We start from the raw sequence: 20,519 nt of genomic DNA on the forward strand, positions 1-20,519 counted from the left end.
ATGATGTAAGTTTTAATTTTTTTTTTTGAATTTAACTAACGTCCTGGCAAATGTTAACTAACTTTCTAATTTACGTGCGCAGATCGTTTGGCAGCCATACTCCGACGACGTTCTCCAGTCCATCCCACAGATGTACCTGACAGGGCGACATATTTGGCGTGCCCGAGTGCCAATGATCTACTATCACATCGTGGAGTGGCACCAGCCGGATAGGGTTCTGCAGCAGTTCGGCTTACAGCAGCCCATTCCCCTGCCTGCTATGCAAGATCGGCGCCTTCATAACATCCAGTATCAGGGGAACTACAACTTTGATGAACTGCTCTCAGATTACATTCAGATTTGGAACAACAGAGCGGCTTACGTTGTTCAGGGTTATCAGCTCCAGCGTCCACCTCACTACCATTCAGCGTATATGGAGTGGTTTCGGAGCCGCAACCGGCGTTGGATTACCCATGAGGGCTCAGCGGCCGGACAGAGTGTACGTATTTATTTTATTATTAAATTTCTCTTATTATTGTATACACTGACAATTTGTTTCTTTGATGTAAACAGCGCGACACTTTCGAGATGATCGCCCTTCAGAGAGAGGCGCGTGCGTCTAGGATTGGGACTGCTGCACGCAGTTCTCAATTAGCTTACGGAGAGGAGCGCCGTGACGTCACACTGCCCCCACCAGAGCCAGCAGTTCCGGCTTACGCACTACCTCCTCTTCCTCCCCTGACCATCGATCTGGCTCACATCAGGGGAGCGCGTAGACGGCAGCCTAGAGCCGCCCCGCCTCGCGAGCGCCCGGCAGACCCTATCCCCCCACCGGTCTACTTCCACTTCGATCCTACAGCCACCACAGAGAGACGGGGGGAGTACTATGGCCCGACTCAGTACTACGGTTCCACTTCCACTTCAGCATCACAGCCTCCGTGGCATCAGACCTATTTCTCACAGGTTTCATGTCATTTATAATTTAATTTATTGCTTTTTTAACTCGTAGTTAAATATATATTTTAAATGTTGCGTTTTTAACTTTGTATTTCAGGGACCCCAGGTATCATCGTATCAGGTCCCGCCTTCGTCGATGCCGTTTATTGAGCCGTCGTACGGACAGACAGCATATACCACTTCTCTGGGCACACCACCGGCTTCTCAGTTCCAGCAGGCCACACCACCGGCGTCTCAGTTCCGGCAGGCCACACCACCGGCGTCTCCGTTTCAGCAGACCACACCACCGCCGTTTGCTGCATCAGATCAGTATTACCGTCCAGCGCCATATACAGATGCTCAACCGTTCACGTCTTTCGATCACTGTTACCGTCCCACGATGCCTTCGGATGATCAGCCGTCGACGTCACATTCGCGGCCATCTTCTTCTCACCAGGCCCAGGATCCATCACAGCTACATTTTACACTGTCAGAGTCATAGTTATTCGGTCCGGAGATCGGTTCAGAGGCGTACGAGGAGCTTTTATCACGACCGGATCTCACACCTCCATCTTTTAGACTCCTACCGCCCACACAGGAGGAGACCGGTACTGCACCACCACCAGCAGCAGTAGACGTTCAGCATTCAGCTCAGGACGAGGACGCCCCCGACAGCGGCGAGAGCCCTCCGGTACCCAGACAGTTTCACTCGATCACAGACAGCTCGCGGCACCGACGAGAGACTCACGGTTTGAGGATACAGAGACCGAGGACTCGTAGATATGAGGATTAGATTTCATATTTTTCTTTATTTATCGATTTTTGTATTTTAGTATATGTTGTATGTTTACTATATTATGTATATTATATTCGTGTGTTATAATTGTTATTTTTTTATCAGTGTCTGTTATAATCATTAGTTAAATAAAATAAATATTTATATCGTCTGTTAAATTTTGTCGTTTATTTATAAGCGTTTGTTAAATTCAGTATCGTCTGTTAAAATCATTAGTTAAAATCATTAGTTAATATCGTCTGTTAAAATCATTAGTTAAATAAAATAAAATTATTTTATATTATTTTTAGTTTATAATTATTTAAATAAAAGGGTTTTTAAAAAATTAATAATCAGCAATGATTGGGCATTTTAGTGCCCAATCATTGCTGCCCCAATGATTGGGGAGACAAAACTGTCTCCCCAATCATTGGGGAAGCGTGTTCCGCATTCCTAGAATGCGGAACACGCTTTAATCAGCTGATTATTAATTAATCAGCTGATTAAAGCGTTCCGCATTCTAGGAATGCGGAACACCACCTGTTCCGAATTCCTAGAATGCGGAACCGGTGGTCCCAGGCACTCTTCTGGAATTAATTCCAGAAGAGGCACTAGACTGGATTTTTGGGTGCCTTTGAGGCACCCAAATATCAAAAACCCGTATATCATTTGTAAAGTGAATTTGGGATATGGAATTAAAGAATTTGAAAATGTTATAATTGATGTAATATGTTGGGTTATTTGATACAAAAATTAAATAACAATGAAATTTTGAGAATGCGCAAGATGACGCTTTTTGCTATACAATGCTATTTGGTTTTAAATTGAGTTTAAAACCAATGGAAAAAAGGACTTTGAACTATGGAATAAATAAAAAGAATAAGGATTAAGGGGATATGTAATTATAAGATATTTTTTACGAAAATCAAATAAACTATCGGAATTAGATACGATGTTAGTTATTCGACGAGAATGCGCTAAAAATTAACATCAAAATTGTATATATGGTTAGTTATTTGATAAGTAAATCAAATAACGTTTGAAATTTAGGTTTAAGCAATAAACCTAAAGACAAAAAAGAGATATAAATCGTTATATCGATAAATAAATAGAAATACACCAAACTAGACGTAAACAAAACACGCCAATTTATGAGTACGCGTCTGCCTCGAGTTTAAAATGTCTATAGAAATAGATTCTTGCTCGAGCGTTATTTGATAATTGTTTTAGATCCAGCAACGCGATCTAAGGAGCTCAAGAGCTTGACGGGCGTTATCGTTTAATCGACATTTTTGGAAAATAGCTAGTTGTGAGTTTATATCAATGTTTACATTTGAAGTATTTAGAAGTGCATTTCTTTATACGCAAATTGTTTATACATTTGCATATCATCATTTTTAAAATGAAATGCTTTGTTTGAAATGCATACATCATTGCTTTGAAAACAGTATAGATCCGATGAAACAAGTTTTCCTATTGGGAGGCAATAGGAGTTGTGTGATCACCAGTTAAGATCTCAGAATCTACAGTATTAGAAAGTTAAAGATGTCTTCTCGAGAACACGATAAACACAAAGTTGAACTCGGTAGAATTATCTCGGAACCTGTGTATAGGGAGTTAAACTCGGTGAAATTATCCCGAGACTCACCTCGATTAATTGGATATAAGAGATAGTCTGAGTTTAACTCGATGGAATTATCCCGGGACTGTACTATATGGTTGTGGTTGAATTCGGTGGAATTATCCCGGGACTAAACCATCAGGAATAAGTATCAAAGACTTATTCAAGAGATTAGTAGAGTATGGATTCTGGCGAGACAAGCTGAAGTTTAGGGTTTCTATCGAAAATTATGTGGATGCATATGAATGATTGAATTGAAAGCATTTATTTGAATGTTTTAAATAATGCTCATTTGTAAACTTATGAACTCACTTAGTTTTAACTGACCCCGTTGATATACCCATTTATCAAGTACATAGTCTTTTTGGTATGACGGACTTCTACCCTTATCCTAGAAGTCTGTGCTTGAAGTATGTACAATAAAAAGGAATTAGTCAGTAATGTTGTAGTAGTCAGACCCTAATGTGTATGTGTGTGTGTGTGTGTGTGTGTATATATATATATATATATATAGTTTTCAAACGCTTTTAAATGTTTTGCCCTATAAAGCTGTGAAATCGCGCTTTAACCGTATGTTTTGATGTGAAACGGGTTTTGCTGGATGTGAGACATTGCATTATAAGACTTAGGTTTCTATGCAACATTTTTAAATTTTGAATAGATATTTGTAAACATAATGCTTTGCAAACCTTTTATGAAAACGTTTTATATATAATTATGTAACTGATCATTTGAAAGATTGCAAAAATTTTATAGCATTTTTAAGGCCTGTTACGTGTTTCAGTACTACCATGAGCTTGATTAACTTTATAATAAGTACTCCATTTTATGCCAAAAAAAAAATTAAAATTAAATGTTGGAAGTAACTCATAAATGTGTTTACAAGTGTGAAAATGAGATATCACAACTGTTTTTAGCATTTTATGCCGTTGGGCGCTGTTTTTGAAATTTTATTTGGAGACATGCATTGTTGCCTTGCTCTTCTATTTATGGAAACTACGAGATGAGATCTAAATGAACAGGTTGCAGGCAGCTGAAATGGCCAACAAAATTATTATATTATATTGTTCAATATATTTTTCATATAATAGAAAGATAAATTTAAAATGAATAGATAAAAAAACATAAATAACTATGATAGTCATAAAATGAATATTTAATAAACTAAAAATCAATATTGTATAAGAAATTAAAATTAGCAAAAAAAATAAACTAAAATAAATATTAGATTAAATGAAAACAATTATTAATTATGGTATAATTATTTTTCAGTATTATTTTATAAAAAAAATATATGCAAAGTAAAAGAGATATACAAAAAATAAAGCATGAAAAAAAATATTTTATATAAAAATATTTTATTAATTAATTTAAATATATATTAAAAATAAAATATAAATTGAAATAAATTTAATACTTTAAATTTAAGGGTTAAGAAGGATAATTTAACAAGTTTTGAGGTTTGATGGGTCAAACAAAAAATTTAGGGGTCAGATAGGTAAATGAATACAAGCTCAGAGGTTAAATGATGTACAAAACCATTTTATTTTGTCCATTTAAACATTAATTTTCTGTCCTGCCGCGTCAATTTTTGTTTGAACGCAAACGCCAAAGCCATGTGGACGAGGAGAGTTTAAACGTTCATAAAATTATCAAATTCAGAAGTTAAAAAGAATTATTTAACAAGTTCAGAAATTCGATAGGTAGAAACTAGTGATGTTAAAGGTTTAGACGTGACATATTTAAAAATTAAAAAGTAAGTGGAAGTTGCAATTAAATAATATAATTTTTATGTTCTGCCATGTAGGCCTCAATTAACGGCGTAAGTTAAAAAAATAGATACAAGGGTTTTCTTGAAAATATAATAAAGCATCACTGATGTTTTGGTTAAGAATTGAAGTTTAAGGACTTTAGTGAAAGAGAAAAGAACTACAGATGAAAATTACCCTGAGAGACAAGAACAATGAAAATGTACACATTATCTTAATCTCAAAAGCAAAGGATTGTTACTATAGGTGTGCAAAAATAAAACTAGACTGTAAAATGGAAAAGAACCAACACTGTAATGATTGTTTGATTAATTAATAAGTATGGTTTGGTTCGATTTGCAATTATATAAAAAGTTGGTGTTCGGTTTTCAATTCGGTTTCGTATTTTAAAACCCATAAAAGCAAAAACTTGATAAAAAAAAACAAAAATCAATACGTTTATAAAAATCAATATATATATATATTATCTTTACTCTTTTTTACAATTGATACATGAGTTAATAAAGACTTAATTAGCACTTTGCCCATGCAACTTGTAAGTAATGGGCAATTAACACATAAGTTAATTTTATTGACAAATTAATACACGAACTTGATGATTATGGGCAATTAGCTTATTTTGGCAAATTAACTTACAAGTTAAGGGGGAAAATTGCCAATTTAAAAGGCAATTAACTTACAAATTGAAGGGCAGATTATCTATAATCACTAAGTTTTTGTAGTGATTTGCCCATAAAGTTAATTTATGTGTTAATTACCCATTACTTACAAGTTGAGGGGCATATTGCCACTTAAGTCAGTTAATAAATTACATACAACATATAATAGGCTATCAATCAACCATGACACTTGAGTTTAGTCCCCCTTAACACAAAAACCCTAAAAAACCCACACTAAACCCCCTAAGTTTTAGACTTATTTACATAAACTACTACACTTTTACAAACTTAATCTTATAATTACGCCTCTACTTTTGCTTTTTGAAACTGCCTAATTATTTAAAAACACCCCACGTTGAATTTTTTTTTGTTTATACCCCGACGTAGGAAAATTTTCAATTGCACCCTATTTCGGGATTTTCGTTTTCACCTCTACCCTCTAGCACTAAATTGTTCTTTTTTCATCTAAAAAAAGTTAAAATAGTCCTTTATTTTTAACTTATATTATAATTAGACTTAAATATTATTAATTTTACAAAAACACCATCTCTTTTAAAAAAATCAACTAACAATAATTATTTACATAAAGGAGGAGTTGTCGTCCTCTTTACATGGAAGGAGGAACAGCGTGTTCCTCCTTCATGGAGGAACATGAAGGAGGAGCTGCTGGTCCTCCTTTTCCGGAAGGGGGACGACAACGGCTCCGGCGAACTCGGGCGGAGGAGTCCAAAAATAAAAAAAATAAAAATTTGATTTAAATTTAGTGACGGGTTTTTAAATCGGAAAAATATGGTGGTAGATTGAATTATTTTTTTGATAATTTAATATTTTAATTAATTTTTAAAAAACAATTAATTATGAGGATTTATTTAAATTTTTCAAAGTTGAAGGATTTGTTTGTATTTGTCCAAATAAAAAAAATATGATAAAATTCTTCTATTTAGTTGTTATTAATGTTTTTATCCTTAAATTATTAAATTGTCAATTGTACCCTTAGTTGGGGTAGAGGTGAAAACGAAAATCCAAAATAGGGTACAATTGAAATTTTCCTACGTCGGGGTATAAACGAAAAACAAGTTCAACGTGAGGTGTTTTTAAATAATTAGGCCTTTTGAAAAATATAATTTGCTCTTTTCTTTTGAAACTTTTATAATATATCTTTTACAAAACTACCAATTACTCCTCTAGTTCCTTCATAACCTAATTTCTTCAATTCCAACTCAAAGTTGTTTCTTATTTTATCTCATTGTCGTCGCCAACCACTTTTGTCTCAAGCCCACCACTGCCGTTTTTGCAGAATGCCACTGTCGTGAGCCCCCGCCGTCGCAAGCCCTCTGCCGCAGTCCGTTCATAGCAGCATCTCATTCATTAGATCTGGTTCCACCTCTGTTTTTCCTCCATTTCCATCGCCGTTCTTCTCCGTTTCAGTATCAACCCCGTTTTATTGTTGTCATCTCGTTTCAGTTAGATCTCACTGCTATCGATGCCGTTTTTGCAAACTGCCACCGTCGCACACCATCTTCAAGAGCCCGTCGTCGCTCATTTCAGTCAAATCTTTTTCAGATCAAAAACCAAATCTTAAGATGAGGAGCGGTTTTTTTTTTGAAGAAAAAGAAGAAGCCATTGTTTTTTGAAGAGGGGCTTCTAGCTTTCCTGGAGCTAGAGAGGTTGAATGTTTTGTACTTTTCTGATGGAGGTGGCGGCTGTTCTACAATGATCCTCTTAATTTTTCATGTATTCTTGTGTATTTTGACTTGTGTATCTGTAATGTTTTTGGTGTTGGTTAACAATGGTTAACCTTGGGTAAATCGTTGGCTGTCCCGCAATAATACTCTTGATGTTCTAATGTAATTTTTTTTCACTTCTGTATTTCTAATGGTTTGTTTGTTAACCAATGATTTATTAATGGTACAACAATAATTTTATTTTTAGTACATTGTTGGTCTTTTACTGCAAGTATACGGTATCGCAACTAGTAATACTCGATAAATCGAGGTCGATCCCACGAAGAGTGATTAAAGCAATGAAGAGAATGAATTTAGGTGTTATTCAATTCTTTTAGCACAAAGATGACATTTGTTTGGTTTCCAAAAAGTAAAAGAAATAAAATAAAACAACTATTGAACATGAAATTAAAGGACTAATTAAACAACGATTAACTAAACACGGATTAAAATAAGAATTAAAAGACGCCTAGAGGTTGCTAATCATGCCAAAGAGAAACCTAGGTAATTGGGTCGGGTATATGATATTGGTTCGGGTCGAGCTATTCAAAGGTATCAAATCCGCTCTTTCGAGCCGGAAATTGAGAGAATCCACACTTAATTAATATAACGAAATCTAATTCACTCTCGCGCAATTAGATGTCGATGAAACTAATCAAGCCGATTAAATCGCAAACTATACGACCGCTCAATCCCTAAATCACTCTCGTGCATCTAGGTCTCAAGCTCATGCTAACTAGGTCTATTCAATTAGATAACTCTCGTTCTACTAATTAAACATGAATTAAAGATTAAGAGGCCAACTTAATCTAGGCATTAGGTCCAAATTAACACAACAAAACCTAATCCAAAATCCAATATAATCACATATTCATCATACATGGCAATCATAAAGAATATCTAGACTAGGGACTTAGCCAACCATAATCACCATAGCAAAACTAAATACAATAAAGCAAATAAGATTCAACATAGTAAAGAGATAAGAACTAATTATCTTTAAGATGCTAGAATAAGTAAAGATCATTCAACAAGATAATGGAGTTTGAGAAATCATAATAGCTTATATTAATAAAGATAAACCCAACCTACAAAAATCTGAAAATAACTTCAAGAACACTAAAAACTAAGAAGATCCCAACATAAAAGTGAGAGCAAAAGGGAATACAACTACCCTAAAAATTGATGTCTCCTACACTAATGAGACATACCCTAAAAATTGAGATAAAGTTGTTTATATAGTACTCCTAGAAAGGGAATAAAAGACAGCCTATTACATGAGTGTTGGACAAATAAGGAAGTGGGCCCCTAAGTCTTGAGCTTTTGAAATCTGAGAATGGACTTTGACCTGGTTTAGATCGCGACCCTTAGCATAAGTGAGAGTCACGATTGTGACCTCCATTCTTGGGAAACTTTCGATACAATTCCTATGCTAGGTCACAATCGTGACCTTCCCCTGACTTAGGGTCATGATCGTGACATGACTGAAATAGGTCTCTCCACCGCTTTCTTGCTCCAAGGCTTTGTCGAATTGATTCTTTGCCAATTCGTCCCACTTTTAAGCCAAACAGTCTCCATTACGCTCCAATACTCCTGAAACGCATAATACACATACGATAACGCACAAAAACACCTCAAAATACGTGCTAAAATGTATCAAAACATAATGGAAACGACTCTAGAATATCGGAGTATTTTATTCCTATCATACATTGATAGTAAACATTGGGTTAACCGATGGTAAACTTGTAATAAAGTTTATCTTGAATTTGTCATTAATAATCGTTAATAAACTGTTGGCAAACTTGAATTGTACTATATTTTAAACAAACTATTCTTTTTTAAAACATTAATAATTTTATTTTTAGGATACCGTTAGTAAACCGTGAGTAAACCGCTGATAAACTTCTAATTAATTAATTTTTAGTATATTATTAATAATTTTTTAGTAAACTTAACTTATGCATTTAAAATATAAATTATTTTTTAGTATATCGTTAGTAATATGTTAGTATACTGCTGGTCAACCAAAATAGTATTTTTGAGATTAAAAAATATTTTTAAAAATAACAAAAGTTATTTTTGCCAAAGAAAGTACAAATTGTATTTTTCAAAAAAAACTTTAACGTTGTATTTTTAAGAATATTTGAGCTTTTTATAGGTACTTATCTAAAGAGGCATAAGTTTTAACTAATGGCCCACTAAATCTCATTTGTCCCAAAACCACCCTAAAAAACCGCCCCAAATCCAAAAATGACCAAAATACCCCTAAAATCTTAAGAAAAATCAAACAAACCCCATCTAACCAAATCTAAACTCACTCACCCAACCAAATCCAACATAAACTATCCATCCAACCAAATCTAACATAAACCTAGATTATTTAGGTTTGAAATAGTAGATCCGATCAGTCGATCACCACATTGCCTCGACTCACTTCCTATTTCTCAAAAAGAATTAGAATTAGAAACGAACAGAAATGAGGAAACCTCTAGAATCTTTCGGTGAGGATGATGACGACGGCGGCGGCGGCGATGATAGTGAGCTGTATGATGAGCCTCTATTCAATTTGAATTTTTTACAAACTTCGGTTGGTCGGTTTTGACCGATTCTAAGCCAAAATGAACCGAAACGGCGATAAACAGCCATAAACGTAACTTGTCTTATCATTTGAGTTTAAGGAGAAAATATGCTGATATCTTGTATAATATCCTCGACATCGGTATAGATTCAGATGTTCTAATAAGCTGTAAGACACTACAGCTATTTGATCACAAAAATATTTTCAAAACAAATTAAATCTCCAAATTCTATTTGATGATAAAATAAGGTTGAAATTCATGATCTACTTACTTTCAATTGGATGGTGGAAATATGATGGTAACATCAACGTCCAATGAAAACCATGAAGGTGTTTAAACTGAGATATAATGACTAACCAACAAAGGTTTGTTTTCCCACTCAACTTGGCACAAAATATTAATAAACGAAGGATCACTTCACCCTCTGAACTTAATACGAAATATAAAAAAGTCTAAGTTTGTAAAAGTGGATAAAACAAACCCACAACTTGACAAATCGTATCAAAAACCTCTAGATATCACCCCCTTAAACTATCCAAAACTGGATCCATTCACCCTCCTTTTCCACCGGAAACCGCTCCATTCTAACTTTTCGATTACCGTTAGTCGCCTTCTTTCCTCCACGTACCTTACATCTAATTTGAATTTTAAAATTCTAAAATAAAATTTAATATTAAATATAATAAAGTAAAAGAATAATTTAAATAAAAATATATTTTTCTGTCCCAGCGAGGTTCGTTTTCAGGCGAACCAAAGTTCCCCTAAAAACAAACCTCTATACGTCTTCCATTGAATACGAATAGAAATTGTTCTTCATCTTCATGAAAAAGATGAAAAACAGATCTTTGTTAAGAAGATGAAGTTCTCGTCCTCATGAAGAAAATGAAGAGGAACAGATCTTATTTGTTCTTTATGAAGACGAAGAACAAAAGCTTCTATTCTTCGTTTTCAATGGAAGACAGAACAAAAGATACTATTTGTTAGGTTCGCCTAAAAACGAACATTGCGCAGACGAAATTTTTTTATTTAGTATTAAAATTTATTTTAATTTTTTTAAATTTAATTTAATGTCAGATACGAAAGCCGCGTCGGATTTTAGTGGTTGTGCGGCGGTGGTGGGTAGATGGATAGAAAAAGTATATTGAAGTCCATAAATTTTTTGAAAAAACAATTTAATGTAGGAATTTTAAATTTGTAGGAATTATTTTTTTATTTTAAAAATCTTTAAATACTAATTTGAAGAGTTGAAAAAAATGAGCATTATTTTAGACTTTTTATCATGGAGAGTGTGTTTTAAACGAGGATTGAGCATGAGCGAGAGTGGCTAAAGGGTGGATTTGACCCTATTTTGCCAAGTTGTGGGTTGATCTGATCCTGTTTTGCCAAGTTGTGGGATGATCTGATCCGGTTTTGCATTTGGGTGTATTGATACTTCGTGTCAAGTTTGGGGGTAACAAATTTATATTTTTGGACAACACCCATAATTAGATTAATTTATCTCGTTTTACCCATAATTTGATTAATTTATCTCGTTTTACCCTCTTAATTAAGGTGGCACAAAATGGTTGAAGTTGAGGTGTCAAATAATAATTGGACCATTTGGACTTGAAGCGATAAAACGACTCAAAACACATATTTCAAGAATATATCTTTATTCAAAATACCTATTTTTTTTAAAAAAAATTGTTCAAAGCTATATATTTAACCTTATTGACTTTTTGGCTAAATAAATTTTGTTAAATAATTAACATATTAAAAAAATGACATCTAACTTATAGAAAAATAACTTGTATAATTATTTTATTTATTTATTGATTATTATAATTAATTTTATCCAGTGATAAAATAGATGAAATAAACTAAAAAAGATCAAAGATGTACATACTACAACACAAGTATATTCTCATTTATTGGGCGGTAGCGTGTGAATGTATTTAGTTGATGTGGTGTGTGCATTGATTTACATGGGCAAAAGTAGGTTAGCCAATCAATTCAAAGGAAGCCGCGCACGGCACGTGAGAAGCACGCTAGGTGTATGCGCAAGTGCTATGGCAAAGTTGACAGTTGCGATACAAGTTTAATGAGGGTCGGTCTTCCATTGAATGCCTCTACCAACAGCTACCAGAACCCATTAATGGATAATGAGAGAGGCTCAAATTTCACGTCTCTCTCTCTTAACCTGCTTCCATTTTGTTTTGTTTTGTTGAAGAAACTTCAACTGCATGGGATCATACGGTCAACTGTAACTACCCGCTCATACATTACTCGCTTCTCACATCTTTCTTGCCCATCATCATATTCTTGTTTTTCTTATTACTTTCATCCACCCTGCAACCTATCCATATTGATCAGTAATGATGGAGATAGAAGCAAACAAAGCCGCAGGAGGAAATGGAATGCTGGGAGCGGCGTTGAGTCCTCTGAGCGAGACCATCTGGAGAGACAAAACCAACAGAGAAGTGGTCGGCGATGTCTCTGCAAGGCTCACGTGGAAGGATCTGACTGTGATGGTCACCCTCAGCAACGGGGAGACGCAGAATGTTCTGGAGGGACTCACAGGCTACGCTGAACCAGGATGCCTTACTGCTCTCATGGGTCCTTCTGGCTCTGGCAAATCCACTCTCCTCGACGCTCTCTCCGGTCGCCTTGCTGCCAACGCTTTCCTTTCTGGATCCATTCTTCTTAATGGTCGCAAAACCAAGCTCTCTTTTGGAACTGCTGTGAGTATAGATATATTGCTTTCTTCCATCCATTTTGATTATTATGGGCACTCATTTTATGTTATCTATATTCCAAGGCCTACGTGACCCAAGATGACAACTTGATTGGTACTCTTACGGTGAGGGAAACGATCTCCTATTCTGCTCGGTTGCGTCTCCCTGATAAGATGCTCCGGTCAGAGAAACGAGCCCTGGTTGAGAGTACCATTATAGAGATGGGCCTGCAGGATTGCGCAGATACAGTTATTGGAAATTGGCACTTGCGAGGGATCAGTGGAGGTGAGAAGAGAAGGGTGAGCATTGCTCTTGAAATTCTTATGAGGCCTAGATTGCTCTTTCTGGATGAACCCACGAGTGGACTCGACAGGTGCGCAACTCAACCTTCTTTTTTCCCTCCAATTGTTTGTTCATGTTACTAACAACTAGAACCAATCCCCTTTCTGCCGCAGTGCTTCCGCTTTCTTTGTAACTCAGACGCTACGTGGTCTATCTAGAGATGGAAGGACTGTCATAGCTTCAATTCACCAGCCTAGCAGTGAAGTTTTTGAGCTTTTTGACAGATTGTACTTACTTTCAGGAGGCAAAACTGTATATTTTGGCCAGGCTTCAGAGGCATACGAGGCAAGAATTGGTGCTCTTCTATTTAAGTCCATGTTCATTGAAATTCTTCATATATGCATGCTAAAAAAATACCTCTTGCAGTTCTTTGCCCAAGCTGGCTTTCCCTGTCCTGCTTTGAGGAACCCGTCTGACCATTTCCTAAGATGCATCAATTCTGACTTTGACAAAGTAAAGGCTACTCTCAAGGGCTCCATGAAACTGCGGGTACAGTACTTTCATACTTAAATAAGTGTGCCAAAATCTCTTAGCATCAGTTTCCATATTTAACTCCCAAACACATAAATTGCAGCATCTATATGCATTTGGTTTATTGATTTCGGATGGAGTAGTGTTTAGGATGCTAATCAATTCATTCTCTCTCTGAATTATTTATTTTAATGAACTTGGATTGCCAATCAGTTCGAATCAAGTGAGGATCCTTTGGATAAGATAACAACAGCTGAGGCTATACGAACTCTAGTTGATAACTACCGAACTTCTCAGTACAGTTATGCTGCAAGAGAAAGAGTTGAGGAGATATCCAAAGTTGTAAGTTGCTAAATTTATGAGCGGGTTCATTGTTCTTGTCCCTTGTGTATCTGTTTGTGAATAGCAATTTACAAAAGGTAATGCTCATTTTCATTGCATGTGTGTTACAGAAAGGAACGGTGCTGGATTCAGGAGGAAGTGAGGCTAGTTTCTTAATGCAGTCCTTTACTTTAACCAAACGTTCCTTCATCAATATGTCAAGGGACTTCGGATATTACTGGCTTAGGCTTGTGATATATATTGTTGTCACCGTCTGTATTGGAACTATCTACTTTAATGTTGGAACGGGTTACAACTCAATCCTGGTACTGCCCTGCCCCTGTTTCCTGCTTAACTCAAGTTTGTGTAGTTAATAACTTTTTCCTTATTTTTCGGGAACAGGCTAGAGGTTCATGTGCCTCCTTTGTATTTGGATTTGTGACTTTCATGTCAATTGGCGGGTTCCCTTCATTTGTGGAAGATATGAAGGTAAAGGAACATACCATCTCTTGTTTATGATACATGTGCTGATACTGATAAATTAAACCATTTTGTTTCCTGGTAATGAAGGTTTTCCAAAGAGAGAGACTGAATGGGCACTATGGTGTGACTGCTTTCGTGATCAGCAATACCATCTCTGCAATGCCATTCCTGATCATGATCACTTTCATCTCCGGAACTATTTGCTACTTCATGGTCCGCCTTCACCCAGGGTTCGAACATTATTTATTTTTCGTATTGTGCCTCTATGCAAGTGTCACTGTTGTTGAGAGCTTGATGATGGCCATAGCCAGCATCGTCCCCAACTTCCTCATGGGTATCATCATTGGTGCTGGAATTCAGGGCATATTCATGCTAGTGTCCGGATACTTTAGGCTTCCGAATGACATACCGAAACCTGTTTGGCGTTATCCGATGTCCTATATCAGTTTCCACTTCTGGGCTCTACAGGTATTATGGGTACCCTTTGTTTGATGGAAATAGCAAAAAAGCTGAAACTTATGCATGGTCTGTTTCAGGGGCAATATCAGAATGATCTGAGAGGATTGTGGTTTGACAACCAGAGACCGGATCTTCCGAAGATTGACGGTGAGTACATCCTGGAGTACATATTCCAGATTGATGTGAAGCGGTCAAAATGGGTGAATCTAAGCGTGATCTTCAGTATGATTGTGGTGTACCGCATCATCTTTTTTATCATGATAAAGATAAGCGAGGATGTGACCCCTTGGATCAGAGGTTATGTAGCTAGGAGGAGAATGCAGCAGAAGAATGGAACTCAAAATACTACTGTAGCTCCTGATGCTCTCACGCAGTCCCCTTCTCTGAGGGCTTATGTCGCAAATCGCTCTGCTCCAACTCTTCAAAGATAAATGCCAATCGTGTATCTTCTTCTAACCACCTATTGCTAGCCTATACACGTTACAAGCCCTTTATTTATATTTATATTTATATTTATATTTATATGTAGCTCAATCTCTACTTATAGGTGTGTACAATTGAACAAAACCAACTGGATAGTTTTCGTTTGGATTTCTATGCGTCTCCCTCCCTAATCTTAAATTACTCCTACTGAAATCAATAAACTTTGATTCTCATACAGCTCCTTGTTGTATAGTAATTCAGAAAGCTAAAGATGCGACTCTCTTGTAACATCTATTAAAGAGATTGAGATAGACACAAATACAACATGATTAGGTTAGAGAGGATTTTAGCAGGATTTTATAAAAAAAAATTATACGGTTTACTAAATTTTGGTTCTTCTTGAAAAGGTAAACATTGATTTTATATACAACAGAAAACTTTGTAACTTAATATTTTAGTCACGGCTTAATCACTCAAAAACCCCCCACCTTTAAACGTTTTTGCAATTGCACCTTGACGTAGGAAAATTCTCACATAACCCTCCCACCTTTAGATTCTTTTTCAATTGTACCCTAAAGTATTAAATTGACCTCTTTTCACATAAAAAAAATTAAAATAAATCTTTCATTTTTAATCTATATTCTAATTAAACACTAATATTATTAATAATGTAAAAAATCATTCTTCCTAAAATTATATCCACTAACTTTTTAAAATTAAAACCATAAAAATTTTCAATTTAGGGTACAATTGAAAAGAAATTTAAAGGTGGGGGAATTTTGAGAGGATTTTCCTACGTCAGTATGCAATTGGAATAAAATTTAAAGGTGGGAGGGTTTTGAGAGAGTTTTCCAACATCAGGGTGCAATTGAAAAAGAGTTTTTTTAACAAGTACCCATGTTGTAACAAAATATTCTCAAGATTACTAGTTATACTTTCAAAATTGAAAAATACATAATCCACCTTTTTTTTTACAAAACTATACTTTGTTAATTATAAAAATACAATAATCATTATATAATAGTTAGATGAAAGTTAAGACTCTCCTACAAATAAGATCTTTCCAAATAAATTAAAAAAATTTCAATTAATTTTTTTCAAATGAAATCAATTAATATCTTTCTAAAATAAAATCAATTAAAGATCTTTTTAAATAAAATCAATTAATTTTTTCCAAAATTAAATTTAAATAAAATCAAAGGATAATATTTGGTAAACGTTTATCTTGATATATAATTAAAGTTGATTAGATTCAATATTAAAAAAAATGCGGTTTTGTTAACCAACAACATACTAACAGATTACTAACGGTAGACTTAAAATAATTTTTATTTAAAATGCATAATTCAGGTTTTCTAAAAAATTGTTAATGATATACTAAATATTACTTAACTATGAGTCTGTCAACGGTTTACTAATGGTACACTAAAAATAAATTTATTAATTTTTTTTAAAAGTGCAGTTTGTTTTAAAATATACAATTCAAGCTTACCAGCGGTTTACCACCGATTAATTAACCATATATTCAAAATAAAAATTATTACAAGTTCACCAACGGTTAACCCAACGTTTACTAACAGTGTACTAAAAAAAAGTTATTGAATTTACCATTAGTGAACCATTGGTTAACCAACAACAAAACCATTACAACAAATAATCAAATTCATCTACTAGTTTAATAAATTCATCACAGCATGCCCGTCACCTCCGGTGACGACAATTAGTTCTCCTCTCCGGTCGTTGCTCCCTTAAGACCCACGGCGGCCTGGAAAACCACAACAACAACTCCTACAGCAATAACTCCTTCAAGATTACAATTAGATGTTTCATCTTTAAAAAAAACAATAGTAGGTCATCGTCTTCAAGTAGTAGGTCGATCTCTGCTCGTTCTCCGATTGCCTTCTCGTTCTCCAATTGCGATTTGTGAAGATTAAGAGGATGGTGGTTAATTCACAGATCTAAAGATGACAACAGGTTCTCCATCTCCGATTTGCTCCTTCAAGACACTCGGCGGCTTGGAAATCCACGGTTTGAGTTGCTTCCTCTTCATGAACGGCATCAGCTTCAAGTCTATCGGCGACCGGCATAGCTTCACGAACGGCTGCGGCGAGGTTGAGACAATAGCAGATGGTTGGCGGCGGGAGTCTCAAATTTTTAGGGTTTTCTTTTGTTTTGGTTTTCAGCAATAAGATTATAAGATATTAGGATTTATATATAACATATTAATGAAAAAGAGAAAAGTTAAAAGTGAGAAATAAAAAGATTTAGCCGTACTTTTCAATTTTGAAAGTATGCACTGTATTGTTGAGAATATTTTTCTAATTTACAGTGTATTGTATAATTATCTCATTGAAAAAAAGTTTAATGGTGGAGGGGTTTTGAGTGATTAGGCCTTTAGTCATTAGCTAAACCTTTTAATTTTTGATAAAAAAATGTTTATATCTTTAAACTCTAATTCAGTTTAACCCATACCTAAATTTATAAATGAGAAAATTAGGTAAAACACTCTATTTTTTAAAATAATAGTAAATTATACCTCAACAAGGAAAATTTAGAAAAAATACCTTACCTTTTTAGTATTTTTATTTTTTTACTCTATAGTCTTTTTTTATTATAATAATACTTATTTCTTATTATTTTTTACTCCAAATATTTTATTTTTACTCTAACATGTATATCTTTTTTTTTTTCAGATTTACTTCTCTCTCTCTTTTTCTCTATCTTTCTCTGTGTTTTTTTTTCTTCTTTTTCTTCTCCATTTTTTCTTCTTCTTCATTTTCTTCTTCTTTTTTTTCTTTATTATGCTGTCGTCGTTCCTTCAACGATCCGCCATCGCTTCGCCGTTGCTCCGCCTTCGCTTCATCTTTGCTCCGCCGTCGATTCACCGTTCTTCCATATTTTAGCAATTTTTTTCTTAACTCGTGGTGATTATTATGATTTATTTTAACTCTCAGATCTAAAAAAATTGTTCTTTAATTTTTTCAGTTTGAGATCTGAAAATCTGCATTAAAAACGATTTTCTGATGAAAAAAACGATTTTCTGCAGAAAAAATGATTTTTTTGCAGAAAACAGCGTCTGATTATCATATCGTTATCACTATGACGTTATCATATAATTATCATAACACTGTAGAGAAAAATAATTTTCTGTCAAGAAAAGTGTTTATTTATCATATCGGGTATCATTAACGTTAGTATGTTTGTATCATATAACGTTATCATAATATTATACGATTATGATAATAGTATGATAAGGTTTATGATAATAGTATGATAAGGTTATGATATAGTTATGATAAAGTACGTTATGATAAAGTACGTTATGATAATGTTATGATAATATTTTATGGTATTGTTATGATAAAGTTTATTATGCTAATGTTATGATAATAGTATGATAAGGTTAATGATAAAAGGTTACGATATAGCTATGATAAAGTACGTCATGATAATATTATGATAATATTTTATGATACTGTTATGATAAATTATATTATGATAATGTTATGATAATTTTTATAAAAATAGGTGATAATAGTATGACAAAGTTAACGATAATAGTATGATAACGTACGAAAAATAATTTTTTACAGAAACATTATGATACCGAGATGATAATGTCACTGCTGCTTTTATGATAATATTATGAAAAAAAATTGTGATACCGATATGATAATATCACTACTGCTTTTTTAGATCTAGATCTGAAAGATGAAATTGTGAGATAAAAAATAATGATACATAAATAATTGGAAATTTTTAAAATAAAATTACAAGATTGAAAATGACAGAAAATTGAAAATAAGTGAAAGTGAAAAATACAGGAAGTGGAAGAAGAGGGAAAAAAATGAAAGAAAAAGAAGAAAAATGGAAGCAGAGAGAGAGAAAAGGAAAAGAAGTGGAAAGAGAAAGAAAGATAGAAAAGAAAGAAAGTGTTAGGTCATGCATTCCATATGTTAGAGTAAAATCATTAACCTTTTGCCACGTAGAGTAAAAATACAATATCTAGAAAGTTGTGATGTACATGTTAGAGTAAAAATAAAATATTTGGAGTAAAAAATAATAAGAAATAAGTATTATTATAATAAAAAAAGACTATAGAGTAAAAAAATAAAAATACTAAAAAGGTAAGGTATTTTTTCTAAATTTTCCTTGTTGAGGTATAATTTACTATTATTTTAAAAAAGAGGAAATTACGCGGAGTACCCCTTTTTGTCCAAACTATACAAATATACTCCCCCAAACTTTCTGATTTCAAGCGTGCTCTTTTTTATTTTATTTTTTTCATTTATACGCTTTTTTAAGAGCCTTCAGATTATCATCTCCTTTGCCATCTTCTTCTCCAAATGGCAATTTTTCCACCATTATTTTACTATTCTTCAGCTTTAATCCAAAAGTAATTGAGCAGATTTATTTTCTTAAAAAGATAGTGATCCAAAAATAACTAAAAGACAAGGATGAATCTATTGTGGTGGACATGGAAGACGACGAGTATGCCGACAACAGTGAGGATGATGATGATGAGAAGGAGGATGGTACCTCTGGTGTAAATGGAAGTTAAAAAGAGAGAAGAAACTTGCCATTCACCTAACCTTTATACACAAAATGCAGAATTATATATTAATGTAGATCTTTTCTTCTTCGACAGTTATATCACTATTTTTTATCTTCAATTTCTCAGATCCAGTTTTGCTAATTTGTATTGCTTATTGATGTTTTTCATATTTAGTTACTAATTAGAAAAAATAGTACAATATATTGGTGTATATGGCCACTGATTATAAACAATCTCCACTCATTTAACTTTTTTTTCCTCTGTACTAAATAGTTTTTTTACATTCTTAATTACTATTTAGATCACTAATATTTTTCTTGTTTCATGTTATGATTGCTGCTATAATATGTATGAAGTAATTTTTTTTTTTTTGATTTAGGCCACTTTGTTTTAGTTTGTTCAGTATCATATCCAATAATCTAATATTTATCAAAGATAAGTTCTAAATTCTGTTTAGCTAAAATGTGTGGTTGTCTTTAATTAAAGTATTTGGTTTATAAAAATTACATGCACAAAATTATTTAAAATCAAATATGTAGAAAATTTGTATATATATTTATAAGTATTAAGTTGGTTGAACTTCTCTTATATTTCTAAGATTTAAATGGATGTCATTTTAAAAAAGATAAAACAAATCAAATACATAAAATATATGTCTAAATTTAGATGATAATTTTTTTATATGTGAAGATAAATAATGAGCAAC

General features: G+C 33.8%; 2 protein-coding genes across 2 annotated transcripts; both read left to right on the forward strand.

Moving 5' to 3' along the window:
- Nucleotides 1-57: 57 nt before the first annotated feature.
- On the forward strand, nucleotides 58-1,812 carry LOC126686609 (serine/threonine-protein phosphatase 7 long form homolog). The gene is made up of 2 exons (XM_056106282.1): nucleotides 58-478; nucleotides 553-1,812. Exons 1-2 carry the CDS (start codon nucleotides 131-133, stop codon nucleotides 958-960), a joined length of 756 nt encoding a protein of 251 aa, XP_055962257.1. The 5' UTR covers nucleotides 58-130; the 3' UTR covers nucleotides 961-1,812.
- A 10,366-nt stretch (nucleotides 1,813-12,178) lies between these two features.
- On the forward strand, nucleotides 12,179-15,495 carry LOC126653624 (ABC transporter G family member 11). The gene is made up of 9 exons (XM_050347560.2): nucleotides 12,179-12,765; nucleotides 12,843-13,132; nucleotides 13,215-13,386; nucleotides 13,468-13,590; nucleotides 13,786-13,914; nucleotides 14,025-14,219; nucleotides 14,296-14,382; nucleotides 14,464-14,844; nucleotides 14,913-15,495. Exons 1-9 carry the CDS (start codon nucleotides 12,400-12,402, stop codon nucleotides 15,264-15,266), a joined length of 2,097 nt encoding a protein of 698 aa, XP_050203517.1. The 5' UTR covers nucleotides 12,179-12,399; the 3' UTR covers nucleotides 15,267-15,495.
- The last annotated feature ends 5,024 nt before the right edge of the window (nucleotides 15,496-20,519 follow it).

This window comes from Mercurialis annua, linkage group LG6 (assembly GCF_937616625.2).
Source record: "Mercurialis annua linkage group LG6, ddMerAnnu1.2, whole genome shotgun sequence".
NCBI lineage: Eukaryota > Viridiplantae > Streptophyta > Magnoliopsida > Malpighiales > Euphorbiaceae > Mercurialis > Mercurialis annua.